The following is a 20,508-nucleotide window of genomic DNA, read 5'->3' on the forward strand; positions in this document are numbered from 1 at the left end:
TTTTCTATGGCCACCTTGGAAAGCCATGCAAGATCCCTGTCTCAACCAGAAAGATAATACATTCAAAGACAGTTAAACTAAATAATGGCATATTAGTATTATCTCTGGGGGGAGGGGGGGGGGGGGGGGGGGGGGGGGGGGGGACCGTAACAAATCTTACTCAGTCAGCACAGAGGCTGCATTAAGTTCATGACTCTGAAATCGACCGGTGATCAACAGAAAATCCATGAAGGGAATAAGATACAATAAGAAAAATGCACGCCTAAATCAAGTTTGAAGGGTCTCGAGCGCAAGGCTACGTGAAAAATACAAATAAATTCTAAGCACAGCCCTAGATCGTTTTTGATGACAGGTGAAGGTGGATGCAGTCTGAAGGAAGATATTTTATCTTGACCAAGATTTTTTTTAAGTCAATGATTTGACTTTACCTTTGAAACGACATTTTTGTCTGGAGTCACAGAAGGGAGGTATGAGTGGAGGTCGTTTTGAATTTGATGATGGCGGAGCTTATTGTGGTGGTTGGGAGGGTGGCAAAGCCCATGGGCATGGGATCTGCACCGGACCTAAAGGACAGGGCGAGTTCTCCGGCTCCTGGAATTACGGGTTTGAAGTAGTTGGAGTGTACACCTGGCCAAGCGGAAACACCTTTGAAGGCTTCTGGTCGCAAGGGAAGCGCCATGGTCTAGGAGTTGAGACTAAAGGACATTGGGTTTACAAGGGAGAATGGACTCATGGCTTCAAGGGGAGATATGGCTTGCGTCTGAGTGTGGGTAGTGGAGCAAAATATGAAGGAACATGGAATAACGGATTGCAAGATGGATATGGCACAGAGACATATGCTGATGGAGGTATGGGATCGTTTTTCTATTCTATTATGTTGTCCAGTGTCTGGAGGTGGGCTTGCCACTTAATCATGTACCAGCCATGTAATGGCATTTAATTAAATCAAGTATATGTAAGTGAATCTGTAATTTATCATATGTAATAGCAATGCAATAACAGTGTAATAATATTGTACCTTTACTGCACATCCATTTGCCTCACTTGACATTTATCTTACTTTACATTTAACATTTGAAGAAGGGTAGAGGTAATTGCATAGGATGGGTATTTATTTTCTGTAGTGCTGATATAAGTGCAGCTGAAGGTATAGCATCAGGGATATGAGTGATTATCTACAGTACAGTAGGCTATACAGTACAATACCAATGGCCCATTTGGGTGTTTTATAAGAGAATGAATGACTAAAGCTTGCACCAGTGAACCAAGGAGAGGAACCCAAGTGTTGCTGCAGATGGTCCATTGGGATCTTGCCCATTGCTAAGGACCTCTTGCCAAAGTATAGTGGCAGTGGAAGGCACATTAGGGGTGTGTGTCAATACAAAGTGTGTCCTATGATGTGGGAAGTTAAACTAAGCTGTCTTAGCTGTTTTAGTTTCATTGTTGTCACACACATACAGAAGAAGTAATGGGCCCGGTGCTGATTGGTCGCCCCTGTCTATATAATCTTGATCAAACTGATCCTAGATCAGCACTCCTACTCTGAGACGCCCTAAAGAACTGGTGAGAGAGTGACGGAACATTAACAGGAGAAACAAGACTGATTGCTCGACAATGTTGAATGAATGAACAGTAGCTTAGACAGAGGAGTTCGCAAAAGCACATGCAGTAGAGATCTAGGACTAGGCTATATCTTCTCATACTGTAACTGTACACTTGAACATGCTGAAAGATCACACCAATAATATTGGTGGCTATGCTGTCTGCTTAAAGCCCCTGGTCCCCTCAGTAGCTGACTCATCAGATTTGGGCCCATTTGATTGGTTGATTGGGAGATTCTGTCAGGAAGTAATAATAGCCCAGCAGGCTGCTGTGTCCTCTTGGCCTCACGGTCCAGCTATAGATACAGCCAATGGCATCCAGACACAGATTTTGCATGACAGACTAGACCCATGATTAGTTTGGGTAACATGAAAAACTTGCACTGTAGTCTTTCACGCAAACTATAGGCCTACCTATCAAATCATATGTTACTGTGTTGATGTACTTCATAGTGTAGGACAAAGTAGAAATAATGTGTCAGTGTTCTCTATCATGTTATAGTTCCTGACCAGCATTGATTCCACATAGTCTAAGTTACTTCAACGTTACAATTATGCAATTTATTCTGCTTTCAAAACAAAACCACTCATCTCACACTGTTGATTTACCTTGCAGTGACATACGGGTGATGATAATGAGTTAAATAGCCAGCCCACACATTTTCAATGAAATTGTGTAGGACATGTGAGGCTAGTGAAGACTGTTTAGTCTATATCTTGTCTATTTTTGTAGATGTTAATATATCCATCAATGCCCTCTGTTTCTTTCCAGGCACATTTCAGGGCCAGTTTACTGGCGGTATGCGAAACGGGTACGGAGTCCGTCAGAGCGTGCCCTACGGTATGGCGGCGGTGGTTCGCTCCCCTCTCCGCACCTCCCTCACCTCCCTCCGCAGCGAGCACAGCAACGGCACCTTGCTCCAGCAGGATGTCCCCGCCATCACCACCACCAACGTCGCCGGCCAGGAGACCCGGGTCACCACGCCCACCCAGCTGGGGCCCTCCCGGGGCGGCTTCGCCCTGACACTCCAGGTGGACCCGGACGCCGTTAAACCCAAGAAGAAGGGCCTGTTCCGAAGGGGGTCTCTCCTGGGGAAACTAACGAAGTCAGACTCCCGTACGTCCTTATCCAGCGTGAAGAGCAAGTTAAGCTTCCTGGGATCGAGGAGCGAATCAGCGCTAAGTTCTGCTGCCAGCAATGTGGCCTGTGATGCCAACTCCACCATCAGTCTGGGAGACGAGAGCCTGGCCGGGGCGGATGAATTCCCCCCCGTGGAGGCCGACATCGATGCCACCACCACAGAGGTCTACATGGGGGAGTGGAAGAACGACAAGCGCTCGGGCTATGGAATAAGCGAACGGTCCAGTGGTCTGAGGTATGAGGGTGAGTGGTTGGACAACCAGCGACACGGCTATGGATGCACTACCTTCACGGAGGGGGGCAAGGAGGAGGGAAAGTATATGAACAATATGCTGGTGAAGGCCATGAAGAAAAGGGTGATCCAACTGAAGGGCACCAAGATCCGGCAGAAGGTGGAGCGCAGTGTGGAGGGAGCTCAGCGTGCCTCTGCCATCGCCAAACAGAAAGCAGAGATCGCTGCTTCCAGGTATAGACATACTCTGAGCATACCAAACACCTTCCTAATACTGAGTTGCACCCCCTTTTGCACTCAGAACAGCCTCAATTAATTGGGCATGGACTCTACAAGGTGTCAAAAGCGTTCCACAGGGATGCTGGCCCATGTTGACTCCAATGCTTCCCACAGTTGTGTTAAGTTCACTGGATGTCCTTTGGGTGGTGGACCATTCTTGATACATTTACATTTTAGTAGACACTCTTATCCAGAGCAACTTACAGTAGTCGTTGCATACATTTTCTTCATACTTGTCCCCCATGGGAATCAAACCCACAACCCTGCGTTGCAAGCGCCATGCTCTACCAACTGAGCTACACGGGACACACACGGGAAACTGTTGAGCGTGAAAAACCCAGCAGCTTTGCAGTTCTTGACACAAACCGGTGCACCTGGTACCTACTACCATACGCCGTTCAAAGGCATTTCAATCTTTTGTTTTGCCCATCCACCCTCTGAATGGCACACATACACAATCCAAGTCTCAATTGTCTCAAGGCTTACACATTCTTCTTTAACCTGCCACCTCCCATTCATCTACACTGATTGAAGTGGATTAACAAGTAACATCAATAAGCGATTATAGCTTTCACCTGGAGTCACCTGGTCAGTCTATGTCATGGAAAGAGCAGGTGTTCTTAATGTTTTGTACACTCAGTGTATATACAGTTGAAGTTGGAAGTTTACATACACTTAGGTTGGAGTCATTAAAACTCGTTTTTCATCCACTCCACAAATGTATTGTTAATGAACTATAGTTTTGGCAAGTCGGTTAGGACATCTACTTTGTGCATGACACAAGTAATTTTTCCAACAATTGTTTACAGACAGATTATTTCACTTATAATTCACTGTATCACAATTCCAGTGGGTCAGAAGTTTACATACACTAAGTTGACTGTGCCTTTAAACAGCTTGGAAAATTCCAGAAAATGATGTCATGGCATTAGAAGCTTCTGATAGGTTAATTGACATCATTTGAGTCAATTGGAGGTGTACCTGTGGATGTATTTAAAGGCCTACCTTCAAACTCAGTGCCTCTTTGTTTGAAATCATGGGAAAATCAAAAGAAATCAGCCAAAACCTCAGAAAGAAAATGGTAGACCTCCACAAGTCTGTTTCATCCTTGGGAGCAATTTCATAACACCTGAAGGTACTACGTTCATCTGTACAAACAATAGTACGCAAGTATAAACACCATGGGACCACGCATCCATCATACCGCTCAGGAAGGAGACGCGTTCTGTCTCCTAGAGATGAACGTACTTTGGTGCGAAAAGTGCAAATCAATCCCAGAACAACAGCAAAGGACCTTGTGAAGATGCTGGAGAAAACAGGTACAAAAGTATCTATATCCACAGTAAAACGAGTCCTATATCGACATAACCTGAAAGGCCACTCAGCAAGGAAGAAGCCACTGCTCCAAAACCGCCATAAAGAAGCCAGACTACGGTTTGCAACTGCACATGGGGACAAAGATCGTACTTTTTGGAGAAATGTCCTCTGGTCTTGATGAAACAAAAATAGAACTGTTTGGCCATAATGACCATCGTTATGTTTGGAGGAAGCCGAAGAACACCATCCCAACCGTGAAACACGGGGATGGCAGCATCATGCTGTGGGGGTGCTTCGCTGCGGGAGGGACTGGTGCACTTCAAAATTATGTGGATATATTGAAGCAACATCTCAAGACATCAGTCAGGAAGTTAAAGCTTGGTCACAAATGGGTCTTCCAAATGGACAATGACCCCAAGCATACTTCCAAAGTTGTGGCAAAATGGCTTAAGGACAACAAAGTCAATGTATTGGAGTGGCCATCACAAAGCCCTGACCTCAATCCTATAGAAAATGTGTGTGCAGAACTGAAAAACCATGTGCGAGCAAGGAGGCCTACAAACCTGACTCAGTTACACCAGCTCTGTCAGGAGCAATGGGGCCAACATTCACCCAACCTATTGTGGGAAGCTTGTGGAAGGCTACCCGAAACGTTTGACCCAAGTTAAACAATTTAAAGGCAATGCTACCAAATACTAATTGAGTGTATGTAAACTTCTGACCCACTGGGAATGTGATTAATGAAATTAAAGCTGAAATAAATCATTCTCTCTACTATTATTCTGACATTTCACATTCTTAATATAAAGTGGTGATCCTAACTGACCTTAGACAGGGAATATTTACTAGGATTAAATATCAGGAATTGTGAAAAACTGAGTTTAAAGGTATTTGGCTAAGGTGTATGTAAACTTCCGACTTCAACTGTACATGACTGGGATAGACTAGGTGATTATGATCAGACACATTTTTAGCATTTTTTAACACCAAAATAACAAGCACACTATTTCAACCCATTGTGTTATAACTGTTTATTACCTATGTCCTATGTATAAACAATTACTTACCTTCTTTAAAAAAACTTTATAAATCCTTCAAGTACACAACATTTCTCTCTATAACAACTTCCTCTATGCCTCACCTCCCCTCTCCCAGTATTCCCTTAAACATTTCACTAAGAAGAGCAAGGCTCTGCTTCAATGTCAATGTTAAATGTTTTAGTCACTGATGCCTACTTCTGCATAGCAGTGCATGGACAAGAGGGCTACTGTATGGCACTGAATGGTAAGAAGAGTGATCTTGGCAAATAAAGAAACCTTTGAGTTAGTTCAGAATCAGCAGTTGCAGGTGTTGCTCCCATGACTTCTCTGGCTGTGGTCACAATAGGAACCATAGAGAACACAGAGGAAAACGTTACTTCTCTATGTGGAGTTACCAGGCTCTTTATAGACAGTTGGTAACTGAACGAGCAGTGTCTTTCTGCCTCTGCCATGTTTGAACTAGCCTTAGATCAGAGATCATGTTTGAACTAGCCTTAGATCAGAGATCATGCTTGAACTAGCCTTAGATCAGAGATCATGTTTGAACTAGCCTTAGATCAGAGATCATGTTTGAACTAGCCTTAGATCAGAGATCATGCTTGAACTAGCCTTAGATCAGAGATCATGTTCGAACTAGCCTTAGATCAGAGATCATGTTCGAACTAGCCTTAGTTCAGAGATCATGCTTGAATTCTTGCATCCATTTTTCCTTGCTACTCTCATGTGCTAGAGGACAGCCCTGGTAGAAGAAGGCTGTTTATTGACACCACTGTTCGTTGACAGCACAGTGCCTCAAACAATGAAAATGAAAGCCATTCTCCTCCTTCAGTGTATGGGGATCCAGGTGAAGAGAAAAGTCAGCTTTGTCAAATAGAAATGACTGTCAAGTTCAAAAGGGGAAGAAGCAATGTCATGGTTTCAGTTTGCTGTGCAGCCCCTTGGCATAATGGTGACATGGGCCTTTCTCTAAAAAGTTGTCTGTTGGATTCCCTGACACCCCTCTTACCTTTACTGTTTGCGTCATGTGTGTGACTCTGGGTATTGTGACAGCAATGGCTGTATCAATGCGTTGCGTTGTGCATAAGAACAGCGCTGAGCCGTGGTATATTGGCCATATACCACACCCCCTCGTGCCTTATTGCTTAATTCTATTGCCTTCCACTATAAGCCACATCTCGGAGGAGCTAGCATACTTGACCGTAAGGGAACCTAGCTGCAGTGCACTTCAGTTTAGATTGATACGCTTTTGAGAGAGGGTGTTCGTTGAGACTCTTCTATTTGCTGATAGGGAGGTAAGTCTCTGAGGTATCACTTTACAATGAAGCTTTGATATCTGACCAAGCATATCAGAATTTGATTTTGTTCTTTGTGTACTGTAGGCCTAGACCTTGTTTGCACTCTTACATACTTAGGCTACCGACACAGAGAAACAGTCAATGACGGTCAAGATGACACAGGTTTCCTCTGTGCCTCACCAAAGAAGGCAGCAGTGTATATATCTACTGTAAGCCACAACAGCACCTGAAATAAGCCCAATGTTTACAACAGTAAGTTTACGTCCCAAATGGCACCCTATTGCCTTTATAGTGCACTACTTTTGGCCAGGGCCCATAGGGTAGTGCACTATATAGGAAATAAGGTGCCATTTGGGACGCATCCTAAGGCTCTGGCTGATGAACTACAGATCCTGTCCTGACTCCTAGGCAGATGGAAATCTAAATATTTTACCACTGATACCAGCAGTATTACAACAGTTAGGGGCCCAGAAATATGTGTATTGTTTTAGGCTCAGCTACATTATCTTCTACAGACAGGCCTAGCCATGAAGACTCCATAAATAGACATGTGAAACAACCAGAAGCCTTTTGAGGATTCACTGTGGAAACAGACAGTTAGTGGATTAAGGACACCACGGTGGTCTTAACCTGCCTGGTCTCTAGAGGTTTTCATCAATGAAAGAGGCCAAACCTGATTGTCCCATACATTCAGCACATTGTCCCATACCCCAGAACCTCTAACTAGCGACCTCCAGTAATACAAAACTGATACAAAATAATTGTTCTTGTTCCTACTGTTTTACTATTATTCCTACTTTGAAAATAGTGAAGTGGCTGAGCTTGTCACTTGGATTCAAGAAATAGAAACGACCTGGAACTTACTAATCACCCATACATACTACACAGAAGAGTTTGATTTAGCATTGAAGCCCTCTGTTCTGTTGTTGTGGAGGGGTGGATGACAGGGCAGGGCAGCTAGCCAGGATGGTATCCTTTTGCCAGACGTGAACTATGTCCCTGACAGCAGTGACTCTCTGCATACTGCCCAGCCAACAGCCACGGTGCCAGGGCCAACAAGCAGCCATTGTGATTAAGTCAGTGGTTTATAAATACAACATGTCCATTGAGACACGAGCCGCCCTTAGGTTAGGTTAGCTAATACTCCCTCTCTTCCCCTATCTCCCTGCCCTGACATCCAGTCAGTATTTTGAGGTGGGTGTGGGTGGGTCTGGGTCTGGTGTGAGGCTGAGTCTCTCCAGAGGATCTGAAGGCAGCAGAGGCCACGGCGGTCTGGGACTGTCTGGGTGTAAATGGCGCACACAGAGAGAGAGGCCTAGTATCAGTAGTCAGTACAAAATGGAGGCCTAGACTGACTGACTGGCTGACTAAATAAGGGCAGGCACACACTGTTGCTGAATCACAATCACAGGCGAATGCAGGCAACAGCTGATTGCTGTTGCTATCGCGTCTTCCAGCAACTTTCCTGCCCAGTCTAAATAGTCTACACTCTGTCTAGTAACGTCACATCATAGTTTACTCTAGAAGTAGCACTGCTGTAAAACAACTCATCAATGAATCGTGATGGAACTAACCAAGGCTTGCTTACTTGAACGATTACTAAAACAACCAAGGCTTTCTTTATAAGATCCAAAAATGGAATATGTTTATGGTGTTAGTATCCTCAACTAAACCTGAAGACAACTTTGTGTATCTGTTGGAACAGTTTGTTAACCAATCCCCATGCCATGACAAGGCTCTAAAACAAGTTTTAGCACTTTCTCACTGGTAGCTAGCGGACAAAAAACCAGACCTGGGTTCAAATAGTATTTGAAATAATTGCAAATACTGTATCTGGGTTTGATTGAGCTTACCTGGCGCAATGAAAAAAATGGGAAATCACAAAACTACAAAACCTTGCCTATCTGGCATTTCAGGCAGGCTAACGCAAACAATTAAGTTATTTAAATGATTTCAAATAGTATTTAAACCTAGGTCTGCAAGCAACACATAATTGACACCACAGCAGTCAGTCAGCCTTCCTTGCGTCAGCAGGGGTGTCAAATGGATTCATGGATATAAATATGCCCGAGCTCATAACTAAGTGGGGATTAGAGGTTGGTGTATACATGTACCACACCTAGCATTAGTCGGGTGTCTAGACTTACATACAGTAGTGCTGATATGTACATTTTGTGTCAATGCAGCCAATCAAATGATTCGTAAATATGAGTGTTCCGGATAACACTGTCTATTCTTACTTTTGTACTGTATGTACACTCGCAATACCTATTTATTGTCAAAGTGGTATTGACTCCCGTGTGTAGTTCGAAAGAATGACAATACGACTAAGAAAACTGTAGTGAGACAAACTTGTACCTGACTACACACATACTGATTTTGTCAGTCTTCCAATTTACATTGTTTCAAATCAGAAGAGGTAATGAAAGTCTAATGTTGGTGTTGGTGTCCTTTCACTCAGAAGATCAAGCAAATAATTGATGTCCTGACTGCTCTGTCAAGTAGCACATTTATACTGCTAGTATTATGAAACCCTCCCCCTGCTATAAGTTCAGGACCCCACTCATCTTCAGAACACCAGTGACAGGCCACGATGACAGAGGATCTCCTGTGACTGTGAAACATGAAGAAAAGCAGACTGACCTAAAGTGAATATCCAGTGACAGTGAAGCCTAATTAAGTATTTTTAAGCAGAAAATTACATTAGCCATTCTTTTTTAAATGAATGTCAAGCTAGCTTTATGTTCATGTTTCAATATCGGTTGGGGTTGAAGACAAGTTTGTGATGACTGACTGAGTGTCTTGCATTCGCTGGCTTCTTGCCCTTAGAATATGGGGGGTATCCATTGGGGAAGTCTAAAAGCACACATGGTATTTAGGTCGCAGCTTCATATCAGACTTTGTTGAACAAGTCTATAGATTACTGCATTGTTGTGTTTGGAGCTTGCAAGAAAGACATTTCACTGTACATGTTGTATGTGACATTTAAACTTGAAACTTGAAACCAATCAGTAGAGGGCCACCAACTAAACTGTAGTAAAACTACCTTGGTTCTGGAGGACTGAGCATTGATATTAGCCTGGCCACAGATATGTTTGTGCTGGTCTCAGATCTGTTTGTGCTGTATTACCTGATGGTAAAACTGATTGTTGCCTTGTCCTAGATCTGTTTGTTCTGTATAGCCAACTGTCCTGTATAGCCAACTCCTTTGGCACAACAGTGACCACAGGAGTTGGCATAGGAGTTGGCTATACAGCATAGTTGGCTATACAGAACAAACAGATCTAGGACCAGGCAACAATCAGTTTTACCACCAGGTAATACAGCACAAACAGATCTGAGACCAGGCTACACTGATGGTTTACTTAGCAAGCCATCTGAGAGGACTCTGAGGACTGTGAGGAGTACTGCAGGTAGTCAGAAAGCACCATCTGTTGTGACACTCCTCCCACGGAATGGCACTGCCTGGCAACCCAACAGAACGGCCTGCCATTTTAGGAACCTCTAAACACTACACACCAGATCATGTTGTTATGTGTTACCAGTAGCCTGTCATATCTGTGAAATGTAAAAATGTTAGGCTGTATGTTTGTCTCACTACTTACACAATGTGAAATGGATGTTTCTAGTCAGTCTAGATAGAGTCTAGACCAAACCTTATGAGCCTCAGCCTAGACCACACTTTTATCAGAATGACTAGTAGTCTATTGTGAAGTTTTGAAAGTAAGTTTTATACAACTTCTTACCCCAGTTAGTAGTTCATAGCCTTGTAAATTGCAGATGGGCTTGTCAGCTGTTCAATAGCACAGACTCTCCAGCCCTCCATAGCACAGACTCCACAGCCCTCAATAGCACAGACTCCCCAGCTCTCAATAGCACAGACTCCCCAGCCCTCAATAGCACAGACTCCCCAGCCCTCAATAGCACAGACTCCCCAGCCCTCAATAGCACAGACTCCCCAGCCCTCAATAGCACAGACTCCCCAGCCCTCAATAGCACAGACTCTCCAGCCCTATGTCTGCTCTTTTATCAAGATAACCAGCCTGTCTGAGACTGGTCTGAGACTACTGTATAAGAAGCAGTGAAGAAGCCCCTAAAAGAGGGATTGTTGACTTAAGAGCAGACAGGTGTTGATATTCTATATCAAGACAGGGAGTCCCAGCCACCTCAGCCTAATTGTTCCATTGGGGAAGTGCTGCCTACCCCTCAAAGTCTTTAAGTGGATGGATCTTTATTTGAGCCCAGTAGTGTAACATTACAGTATGTCAAGTATTCACGTAGTAAACACAATCAGTAAGTCTCAGCCCCAGCTGAGCCTGAGCTTTGGGTAGATATCAGTAGCATTGAACCCTGAAAACCATCACTCCTTCACTAGGTTTTATAATAACCCTGGGAGGTAACCAGAGAAAAATAGAAGAGAAAATGTTGGGCAAGAGGAGGAGTCTGTAGAGTATGTTTAGATACAGTATACATATTTAAGTGCTGTCAAGCTCCAACTTTTGATATACATTTATTTAATGCAATATTATGTAGCCTTAATGTCACAGACACATTGTGCAGACACGATATACTGTATGTTCTAAAAGTTTCACAAACTTCTGTACATGCATTTTATCAAAAAAGTATGACGATTAGTAGTATACAGTAAATAGGTAAACTTTTTTTAAATCAAGGGTAACTGTATACTAAATCTGCATTTATTACATTTGCCTCCTCTACAGTGTGTATAAATACACAGACTCATCCTAAATAAATCTGTGAATATAACATACACAGTACAGGGGAACATCCTGCAAACCCCCTGGCACTAACTCATTGTCTGGGTCGAGGTGTTAAAATAGTCATTTATTTCTGTTCCAGCCAATGGGAGAATAGGACACCCTCTGCAGCTAATAATAATAATGAACCACATGACCAACTCAACCCCACACATCAGCCCAATAGGTTTTTAAATGAATGAATATTGTAAACAAGATCTCTGTAATATTTCTGTCCATTTGAGTCTGGTTTTGGATTAGTACATTAGCGTTGGTTTTTACAGCACAACCCTTTAGTTGGTTTGTGCTTTTGGTTTGTACCAGTATTCATCTCTTGGACTATAGGGCTAACTGGGTATATGGCATGGTATGGGAATCTTAAGTGTTGGGGATGTTCTCATTGCTTTTTATAGTCCAGACAAAGTGCCAAAGTATCTTTCCAAATTAAGAGGAAGGGAATGGATTGGGTTTGCAATGGCAACAGCAGTCACCTAAAACCTAGCGAAAGTGCAGCAGGATTTCCCAATCATTTTCACAGACAAATGTTGTCATGATCAAAGATCAGAATGATCTGCTTAACAATGTTTCAACTTTTAGCTCTGATCTGTTTATTTCAATATTTGATCACGATGACATCATAAGTAGCTACAGATTTAGCATGCCATTGTAAAGATGAACAGTTGAGGCCCTTTGCTCCACTATGAGCTAAAAGAAGTAAATCAAGTAAGTCATTGTAAGGTTGGGTTAGTTGATGTTGAGTAAAGAAGCTTTGTTTGTTTCCCTGCAGGACGACCCATGCTAAGGCCAAGTCAGATGCTGCTGATCAGGCCTCTCAGGCCTCTAACCAGGAGTCCAGCGTCGCCAGGTTGGTGGCCAGGGAACTATCCCCTTCCTTCTATCAGCCAGGTATGTGTACTGGACTTCTCAACTGTGGGATTGAGGGCATGATACTGACAAGAGAAAAACATATACAAGAACCGTGATTTCCAGGCTTTCTCACATTCGTTCCAATAGCCAAGTGCTGTACGAGACTTGGAAGTATAGTAATGCTTGCCTTTCAAGAACAGTATTGAAAAGCAAGTGTTACAATGTGAATTGAATGATATTATAAGATTTTAAAAGCAAAGTAAAGTTCTGTTCATCTAGCAATATTTGATCACGATGACATCATAAGTAGCTACAGATTTAGCATGCCATTGTAAAGATGAACAGTTGAGGCCCTTTGCTCCACTATGAGCTAAAAGAAGTAAATCAAGTAAGTCATTGTAAGGTTGGGTTAGTTGATGTTGAGTAAAGAAGCTTTGTTTGTTTCCCTGCAGGACGACCCATGCTAAGGCCAAGTCAGATGCTGCTGATCAGGCCTCTCAGGCCTCTAACCAGAAGCATCTAGCTTCTTGCTGTATACACTGATAGATAGATATGTCTTGCTACTGTTGCAGCTGATTCTTGCTTGGCTTGGGCAGGCTCTCCACAAGGGTAGTCAGCCTTGAATGTCTAAAAAAAGGACTGTCTTACTTGTGTAGAGCAATCATATCAGTTTCTTTACAGGTCTGTCCGGGCCCAGGCCCACACAGTCAGGCCCCAAAGCCTTGTCGAGTGTGCCTCTGCATTTCTATCCCCCCTCAGTCACTCACTACCCACCCAGGACCCCGTTGAGTGCTTAGCAGATGCAAATAGACACTGATAAAAAGTTGCCACTGACTGTCGAGTGCCTGAAATATCTGTGTCTAATGGTACAAATGGGAAAGGGCACAGTGTCACTCAACACCACTGAAGCTGACAGGGAGAAACAGTGCTATAGGCTATAGTATTTCCCGGATTCTTCCTGCAAGAATTTTCCTTGATCTTCGTGAATTAAACATTGGGACAAGAATTGGGGGCTAATAACAGTATGTGATTGATAGTAGATTGTCTCACTCCATCTACTAGTCTTTTTGTCTTTGTTTGGCTTGTCTGTACTCTATGTCAGATAGTAAGTGGTTACGTCAGAGCCTGTTAATAGAAGGCTCTGAGTCAAGTCAGTGGTCATGTCCGAATAAACATACTAGCGTACTACATACTCATTTCGACGCTTAATCTAGTTGTAGAAGTCACTCGTCTTTTCCGACTGACGTGTTTGACAACAGCTGATAATCAGATAAATTGACACGCTGTACTAAAATGAATGAATGGCGGGAGTCAACGCAATCGCGCATTAGATGACGCGTTCAGAGTACTATTTTCGAAATTTCACATACTCTAAAACTTAATTTTTTCGCATACTATTTAGTACGCTAGTATGGGTATTCGGACACGAGCAGTATTTCAAATCCTACTCTGCAAAATGATGTTATAGGTTGTAAATAAAATAAATGAAAAATTAATTAGGCCTATATTACAGACTCAACTTGTTTGGTTTGTCATATTGCAATTCAGCTATTAGTTTAAAGGCCCACTCTGTGATATTTACAGCCTAAAGTAGCATGTTTTTGCATCAGACTGCAAAAATGTGACCTATGAATAATCAACCCTTTATGGGATATTTTACGGGATCCGCAGTTGCTGTGTTTTCTCAGGCCAACTGTAGTCACCCCACATTAGGTTTTATAGCAAGATGTTCCTGGGGTGACTGTCACAGGACTGCGTTACAAGCAGACAGAGTGGCTCCAAATACAAATCTAGACCATGGCGATACTTCTCAAATCCATCCACGACTGTCTGCACTTCCTAGCTAATAACCTCCTAAATATCCTGCACTAACCATTTTTTATTAGCTACCCTGTAAAACAACACATTTCACTGTACGTGACAATAAAACATCTATAAATAAATTAGTCTGATGTTTATCTAGTCTGATCTAGTCTTATCTTGTTGTTATTGGAATCTCATCAAACATATATTTCTCCATGTTCTTCCACAGGCCCAGAGTACATGAAGAAGAGAGCGCTACAGGAGATCTCAGATGGCAATGGGAACCCAGACCCTATAATGCATGAGCCACTGTTAGCAGGGCAGCCACCGACACCCGCTGAAAGCCCAATGCTGCCCGACAGGCCTGGCTACTCTCCAGCCCGCACACCCTCCCCCAGCCCGGCTGTGACCCATCCAGCATCCAGGCACTCCAAGCAGGGCAACGTCAGCAAAGAGGACCCCCATCTCCTCGGCCCTGCTGGCTGGAACGGGGACAAAGGTGGTGGAAGTCGGGGGAGCAGCCGTCCCAATAGCAGAACCAACAGCCGGCCCAGCACTCCCGCCCCTGCCGCTGCTCCCCCTGAAGAGCGCCTCGCTACTGCCCCCATTCCTAGCAGCCGGGGGTCCTCCCGCGCCTCCAGCCGCTTGAGCAACAAGGTAGAGCAGGGCTCTGACCTGGAGATCAAGCCCCTGGAGAAGACGGCATCTGAGGCTAAAGTGTCCGAAGCTGCTCCCTCGATAAGGACCAGTGTCGCCTACTCAGAAGAAGAAAAAGAAGCCCCACCCCCTTCTCCCGCCTCCAACGTGTCTTCCAAAGCTGCCCTCACCCCCAAGCCTAAATCGGCAGAGCCCAAACAAAGAACAGAGTCGGTCAATGAACGACCTGTGTCCACCATATCTGAGAGCAAACTAGAGTCCAGTGCCCAGTCTGTCAATAAAGTGTCACCCAAGCCTTCGCCATCACTCAAGCCATTGACGAAACGGGAGGCCAGTCCAGCTTCAAAACCTGCCACACCTGCACCTACACCAGTGCCTAAAGCTGCCAAGCCAGCCCCTAAGGTTGAACACAAAGCGGAGGCCAAGCTGATGAAGATCATGGTGAAGAGCCCAAGTACAAGTGAAGTTACAGAACTAGTAGAATTTGAGCAGGCAAGGCAACTCAAACACTCATTATCTCATGTAATGAAAAGCTTTGAGAACACATTCAGTCAAATGAAGACTGTTCTTACATGTTATGTAGTACACTCTCCCATGACCTGGGTTCTAAAAGTAGATTCAAAACATACAGTAGGTCCTCTCTCCTCTAAGTGCAAATGTGTAACCTGATGTTACTCTGGAGACTATTATCTACAGTTGGTGCTGGTCCTTTAAACCACACTAATCAGACCCCATTTCTGATTAACCTCCCCTCTTCTTTTCCTCTGTTATCTAATAATAATTATCCCTCTAGTTATGTTCGTACATATTCTCAACTGCATTTCCTTTCTGATGACCACATTCAAGGCCATTTTCCCATTTCTGGTTGGGAACTTACAAACAGATAACATGACACAATTTCTCTAGCAACCAACAACTACCATCGTTAGCTCTAAATATTGCTCGAAATGTCAAATTCTGTTATCCAGACGACCCATTCCGATCTATGAAAGTATGTAAATAAACTTTGCATTTCAGGTGACTGTTACATAAGTGTTTATAGAGGCAACAGTTATTTGTTCTGAATGATTATGGAGGCTGTAGATGGCGTGCAGATTAGTGGTTTGTCTGGGACATGAGACCTTAGGGGAGGTTTTCCATAGCCCAGGCCCCCTGTGTTGAAAGGGGCATACTGCATATGAGAACCTACCAGGCCGCCATAGTTGACGTAGACTTTGTATTTGTTGAAATGCAGCAGCAGCCCTGGCTTCTCTCCCAGTCACCATATTTTACAATTGTTGTTACTAGAGTCATTACAACATTGCTACACAGGCATGGATGCAACTTCAATATAAAAAGGATAATTGTGATTAAATTGTTCATCCCATTCGTATCGCTGTTGTTTCATAGATTTTAAACAGGTCTGTCTTGAGGAAGACATTTTTATCTCAATATGACAAACCTGTATAAATAAAGGTTAAATAAAACATGAAATGTATCTACTGTACCTCTCTCTTCCAGAGACCGAACACCATCATGATAACCATGGTGATTCTGCTCAACATTGGCCTGGCCATTCTCTTCGTACACATCTTGTCATGAGACACTGTCGACCCAGGTAACTAACACAGCTCGCTGACTGTCCTGCCAGTTACAGATATACACTGAATGGTACCTGTTGCTTTTGTTTCAAGCAGTCAAAACACAATGGCACTGAACCTCTGACCCTTGCAACCTGTAAGGAAATGTCTGTTTGATCTGGTCACATGACAAAGTATAGTTTGATTTCAACAACAGTTACTGTTTACATTGTTTTGACTCAGAGGTACTTCAAGGTGATGATGATGATGATGATGATGATGATGATGATGATGATGAGAAATTAACTTGTCTTCATATTTGTTTTGTCTGCTTGACCTTTTTCCCACAGGTCACCACCTTGCAGTGGTGTTGAGGTAAGATGACCCACATTTGTAAGCAAGGACCATACAGAACAAAGAGACTGCCAAGAAACACACGCCTTATGTGAAGGAAGCTGACGACAGCTCCTCCACACACAGCCTCTTGTTGATGTGACTGTGTTGAGGCTCTTTAAGGCTAATCTGCTTTTCAGAGGCTTGGAATCAGAGGATGCTGGTGGGAGGAGTTATAGGAGGACGGGCTCATTAATGGCTGGAATGGAATTAATGGAGCGGTATCAAACACATCAACCATATGGAAACCACATTTTTGATTCTGTTCCATTTATTCAATTTAAGCCATTACAATGAGCCTGTCCTCCTATAACTCCCCCCACCAGCCTCCTCTGCGTGGACTATCTGGAGCCGGATTAAAGAACACCATATGAATCCTTACGGATCAGGATTGAAGGATATCAATGCATATGAATCCATATGAATGCTTACAGATCAGGATTGAAGGACATTAATGAATCTGAATGTCAGGATGAGGGTCTGAATGGACACTGTGCTTGAAAAGAAGGGAACCATTGGTGAGTTTCGGTGTCTACCCTGGAGATGGTGTTGAATGTTATTCACTGGTGAAGTCTTTGCTAAAAGTTATTTCACTGTATCTGAGTCACAACTAAAGCACTGTGTGTTATGTTTTAACAAAGGGCTAAACCCTTCATATTGGCAAACACTGTTGCCTCAGATCACCAACAGATTAGAGTGGTTGTGGTGTGGACAGGTTAGAGTGTCAGGAAATGATTAGTTAGCTTTGTAATTAGATATATATTTAACTGATGTCTTGTCTATAGGAATGTAATCTCTGGGAAAATCTCAAATAAACGGAATATTCTCTCACTTTTGCCTATTTTTGCCAATAATAATGAGTGGTTTTGGGGTAATAATCAGTGTTCCTATTTATTGACAGATATCTATATTATGCTCCTATTAGTTTATCTGCTTTCTTCCTTTTTTGCCATATTCTCAACTTTCTTCAGTAGACATCAGTAAAGACATCTTACAGTCTCTTTGACGGCACAGAGCTCTAAGACATGAATTGCAGATTCTTTATTCGGCAACGCCTGAGAATCAATGATTTTCTTATCTGCAATGGCAATGCAACCCACTACAGGAATGCAGTGCAATGTACAGTTATGTTTGCACATTAAATATTCTCTCTCCAAGGCAAATTGAGTGAGTCACAATGGAATGGTATTTAAAACAATATCTGTAACAGTACAGTAGTACAGTAGTACTGACATGCACTGTACATTGTATGATTTCGTAAGAGGCTTTCAAATGACACAGAATAGAGGAGGAATTCTAGGACTTTAACCAGTGTATGTGGTATTGAATTTCTAGGGTAATGTGTATCTATGTTGTTTTCTGGTTGTCTGATCAAAAGAAAAGTAAAGCACCCTATTGTATGGTTTGATTTCAATAAAAACATGACATGAAAATCACAATATCAAATATGGGTGGGTGTGTTGGTAGGTGGGTCAATTCTGTCAAAAACCATTAGGGAACATTTTGTGTAGATTTCGAGAGGTTATTTATTTGAACAAATGAGCTTGCATTGTTAGGATGTAATTGTGAGCAGTTGTTTGGGAATTCTGTTGGTCTGTATGCTTCAGAATAGGTCACACTATTTAAAATGCATTGCCTCAAAATCAATCAAGCTGATTTTCCTCCCAACTTTTCTATGTGGGCACTGTTTGTGTGTGTTTTTGTACCTTTTTGAAGTACACATCTTTTCATCTACAAAAGTATTCTGCTGTTGCATTTTTGTGAGCGTAATATCCAATCCCACATATATTTTTTGTTTTCCCTGTAGAGTCAATGAGATTATACCTCACGTTTGGGAGACAGAGGAAAATGTAGTGGAACTCCAGGTCTTACTTTACTAGAGAGCACTCTGAGATTGTGCACTGTATAAATCCATATTTATAACTTTATTTTCCCTATGTCCCAAACAGTTTTGTTCCCCTCAAAGACGATTGATAAATAAGTGGGAAGAGATATTTAAGATAAGGTACTTGTACATTATGTAAAAGAGGCCTCAGATCTATTTCTTTACTACTCCAACTCCCCCCTATGGACAATGCACTTGTATTGTTTTTCTCATGCTCATAGCGACATGAGACTCTGTACCAGACTCCTTACTCTCAACATAATTTCATAAAACATCGAAACTTTCTGTAACTTATTTTCATTGCAATAAAACACTCAAGAGACCCTCAATCAGAAGTGACTTTGGTTTAATCCAGGAGCTGATTATTTAAACCATAATCCTGGATGGATCTCATTGTATTCATAAATATTGCTGGTCCTTTTCTAAATTGCGAAATGAAAATAAAAAATATCTTCCAATGTTGTGCTATATGTCATTTTCTTCACGGGGCAGATACTTGCAAAAAGAAACACATGCAAACCAGGCTGTAAGGAGTACAAAGGCCTTGTAAGTGAGTAAACCAGGCTTCTTGGGCACATGCAAATAACTGCCCCATGCACATTGATAATAATCTATATACTATTGTTTGCATTCTTTCTGGTCTCATGGCATCAAACCAACGTGAAACCCCTTGCTCGTATATCAATTTTCCATAGATATAGCACATGGTTGCTTATATTTTTGTCATACCATTGCAACCATGGTTTACGTTTAATTAGCTTGAGAATTGTAAAGGAGCCTATATCATGTTTTGAGTCTAAACGCAGTGGGAACAAAGACAGTATTTTTAAACCCCACCTGTCCTCTCTGCCAGCTTGACAGATCCCCCCCCCCCCCATGACTGGGCAGGGTCTGAATACCAGGACCTATTTTAGATCAGGGCTGTGAACTGGGACTGGGTTCTTCTCAGGTCTAGCTGGCTTTCACATTAGTAAATTGGAGTACATTTCACATTTCCAATTCACAATGAATGTAGATACCATAGAATGTAATATTGTAGCATGTATTATTTGTTTGCATTCTGAAGAAATGCAGTGTATTTGGTCTAGCTTTACCCTGTATGTAGTTCCGGCTGTGATTTGTTCACATTCATTTTTTGAAGGGACTTTTCTAAGTGTGTTGTTTTAATATTACCTTTGTGATATAATAATAATAATAATGATATGTTGTAGTGTTCAGTTATGTATTGAATTTGATCGACCAACTACAGTAAGCTTCTGCATATTCACGTTCACGGAAGGACATGAACAAGTATTTGTTGCACAACACTGCCCTCTAGACATTAAATTTTTTAGGTATCAGAGCAGAGGCTCACGTTACTTACAGTCTTGAAAACCAACACACACAAGCACCACAGCTGCTCTTTCAAAGAAAAGCTCTCGACAAAGTTAAATATTGAAATTATTTAAACTTCAAGTAGTTGTTGCATTTTAAAATGCAATTATTTGTTTATAGATTCGTATAAATCTGTAATAAAAGTAATAACACATACATTGAAATTATGTGATTGTTATGGTTAACTTCAGTGTTCCTAGAACCAAATGAATCTGTCTAATCCACCAGTATGAGTTCATGTACAGGTCTAAGCAACTAATGGAACGAAGACCTCTAAATGGGAAACTGAAAATTACGACAAGTAAACA

The 20,508-nt window shown here is 42.4% G+C and overlaps 1 protein-coding gene across 1 annotated transcript; it reads left to right on the forward strand.

Moving 5' to 3' along the window:
- Nucleotides 1-469: 469 nt before the first annotated feature.
- On the forward strand, nt 470-16,570 carry LOC311150040 (junctophilin-2-like; the record flags this gene model as incomplete). Its single annotated transcript, XM_084187283.1, has 5 exons — nt 470-848; nt 2,374-3,208; nt 12,450-12,568; nt 14,562-15,481; nt 16,490-16,570. 5 exons carry the CDS (start codon nt 470-472, stop codon nt 16,568-16,570), a joined length of 2,334 nt encoding a protein of 777 aa, XP_084043409.1.
- Nucleotides 16,571-20,508: the final 3,938 nt, after the last annotated feature.

Source organism: Coregonus lavaretus, assembly GCF_964263955.1.
Source record: "Coregonus lavaretus genome assembly, chromosome: 22".
In the NCBI taxonomy this organism is placed as follows: domain Eukaryota; kingdom Metazoa; phylum Chordata; class Actinopteri; order Salmoniformes; family Salmonidae; genus Coregonus; species Coregonus lavaretus.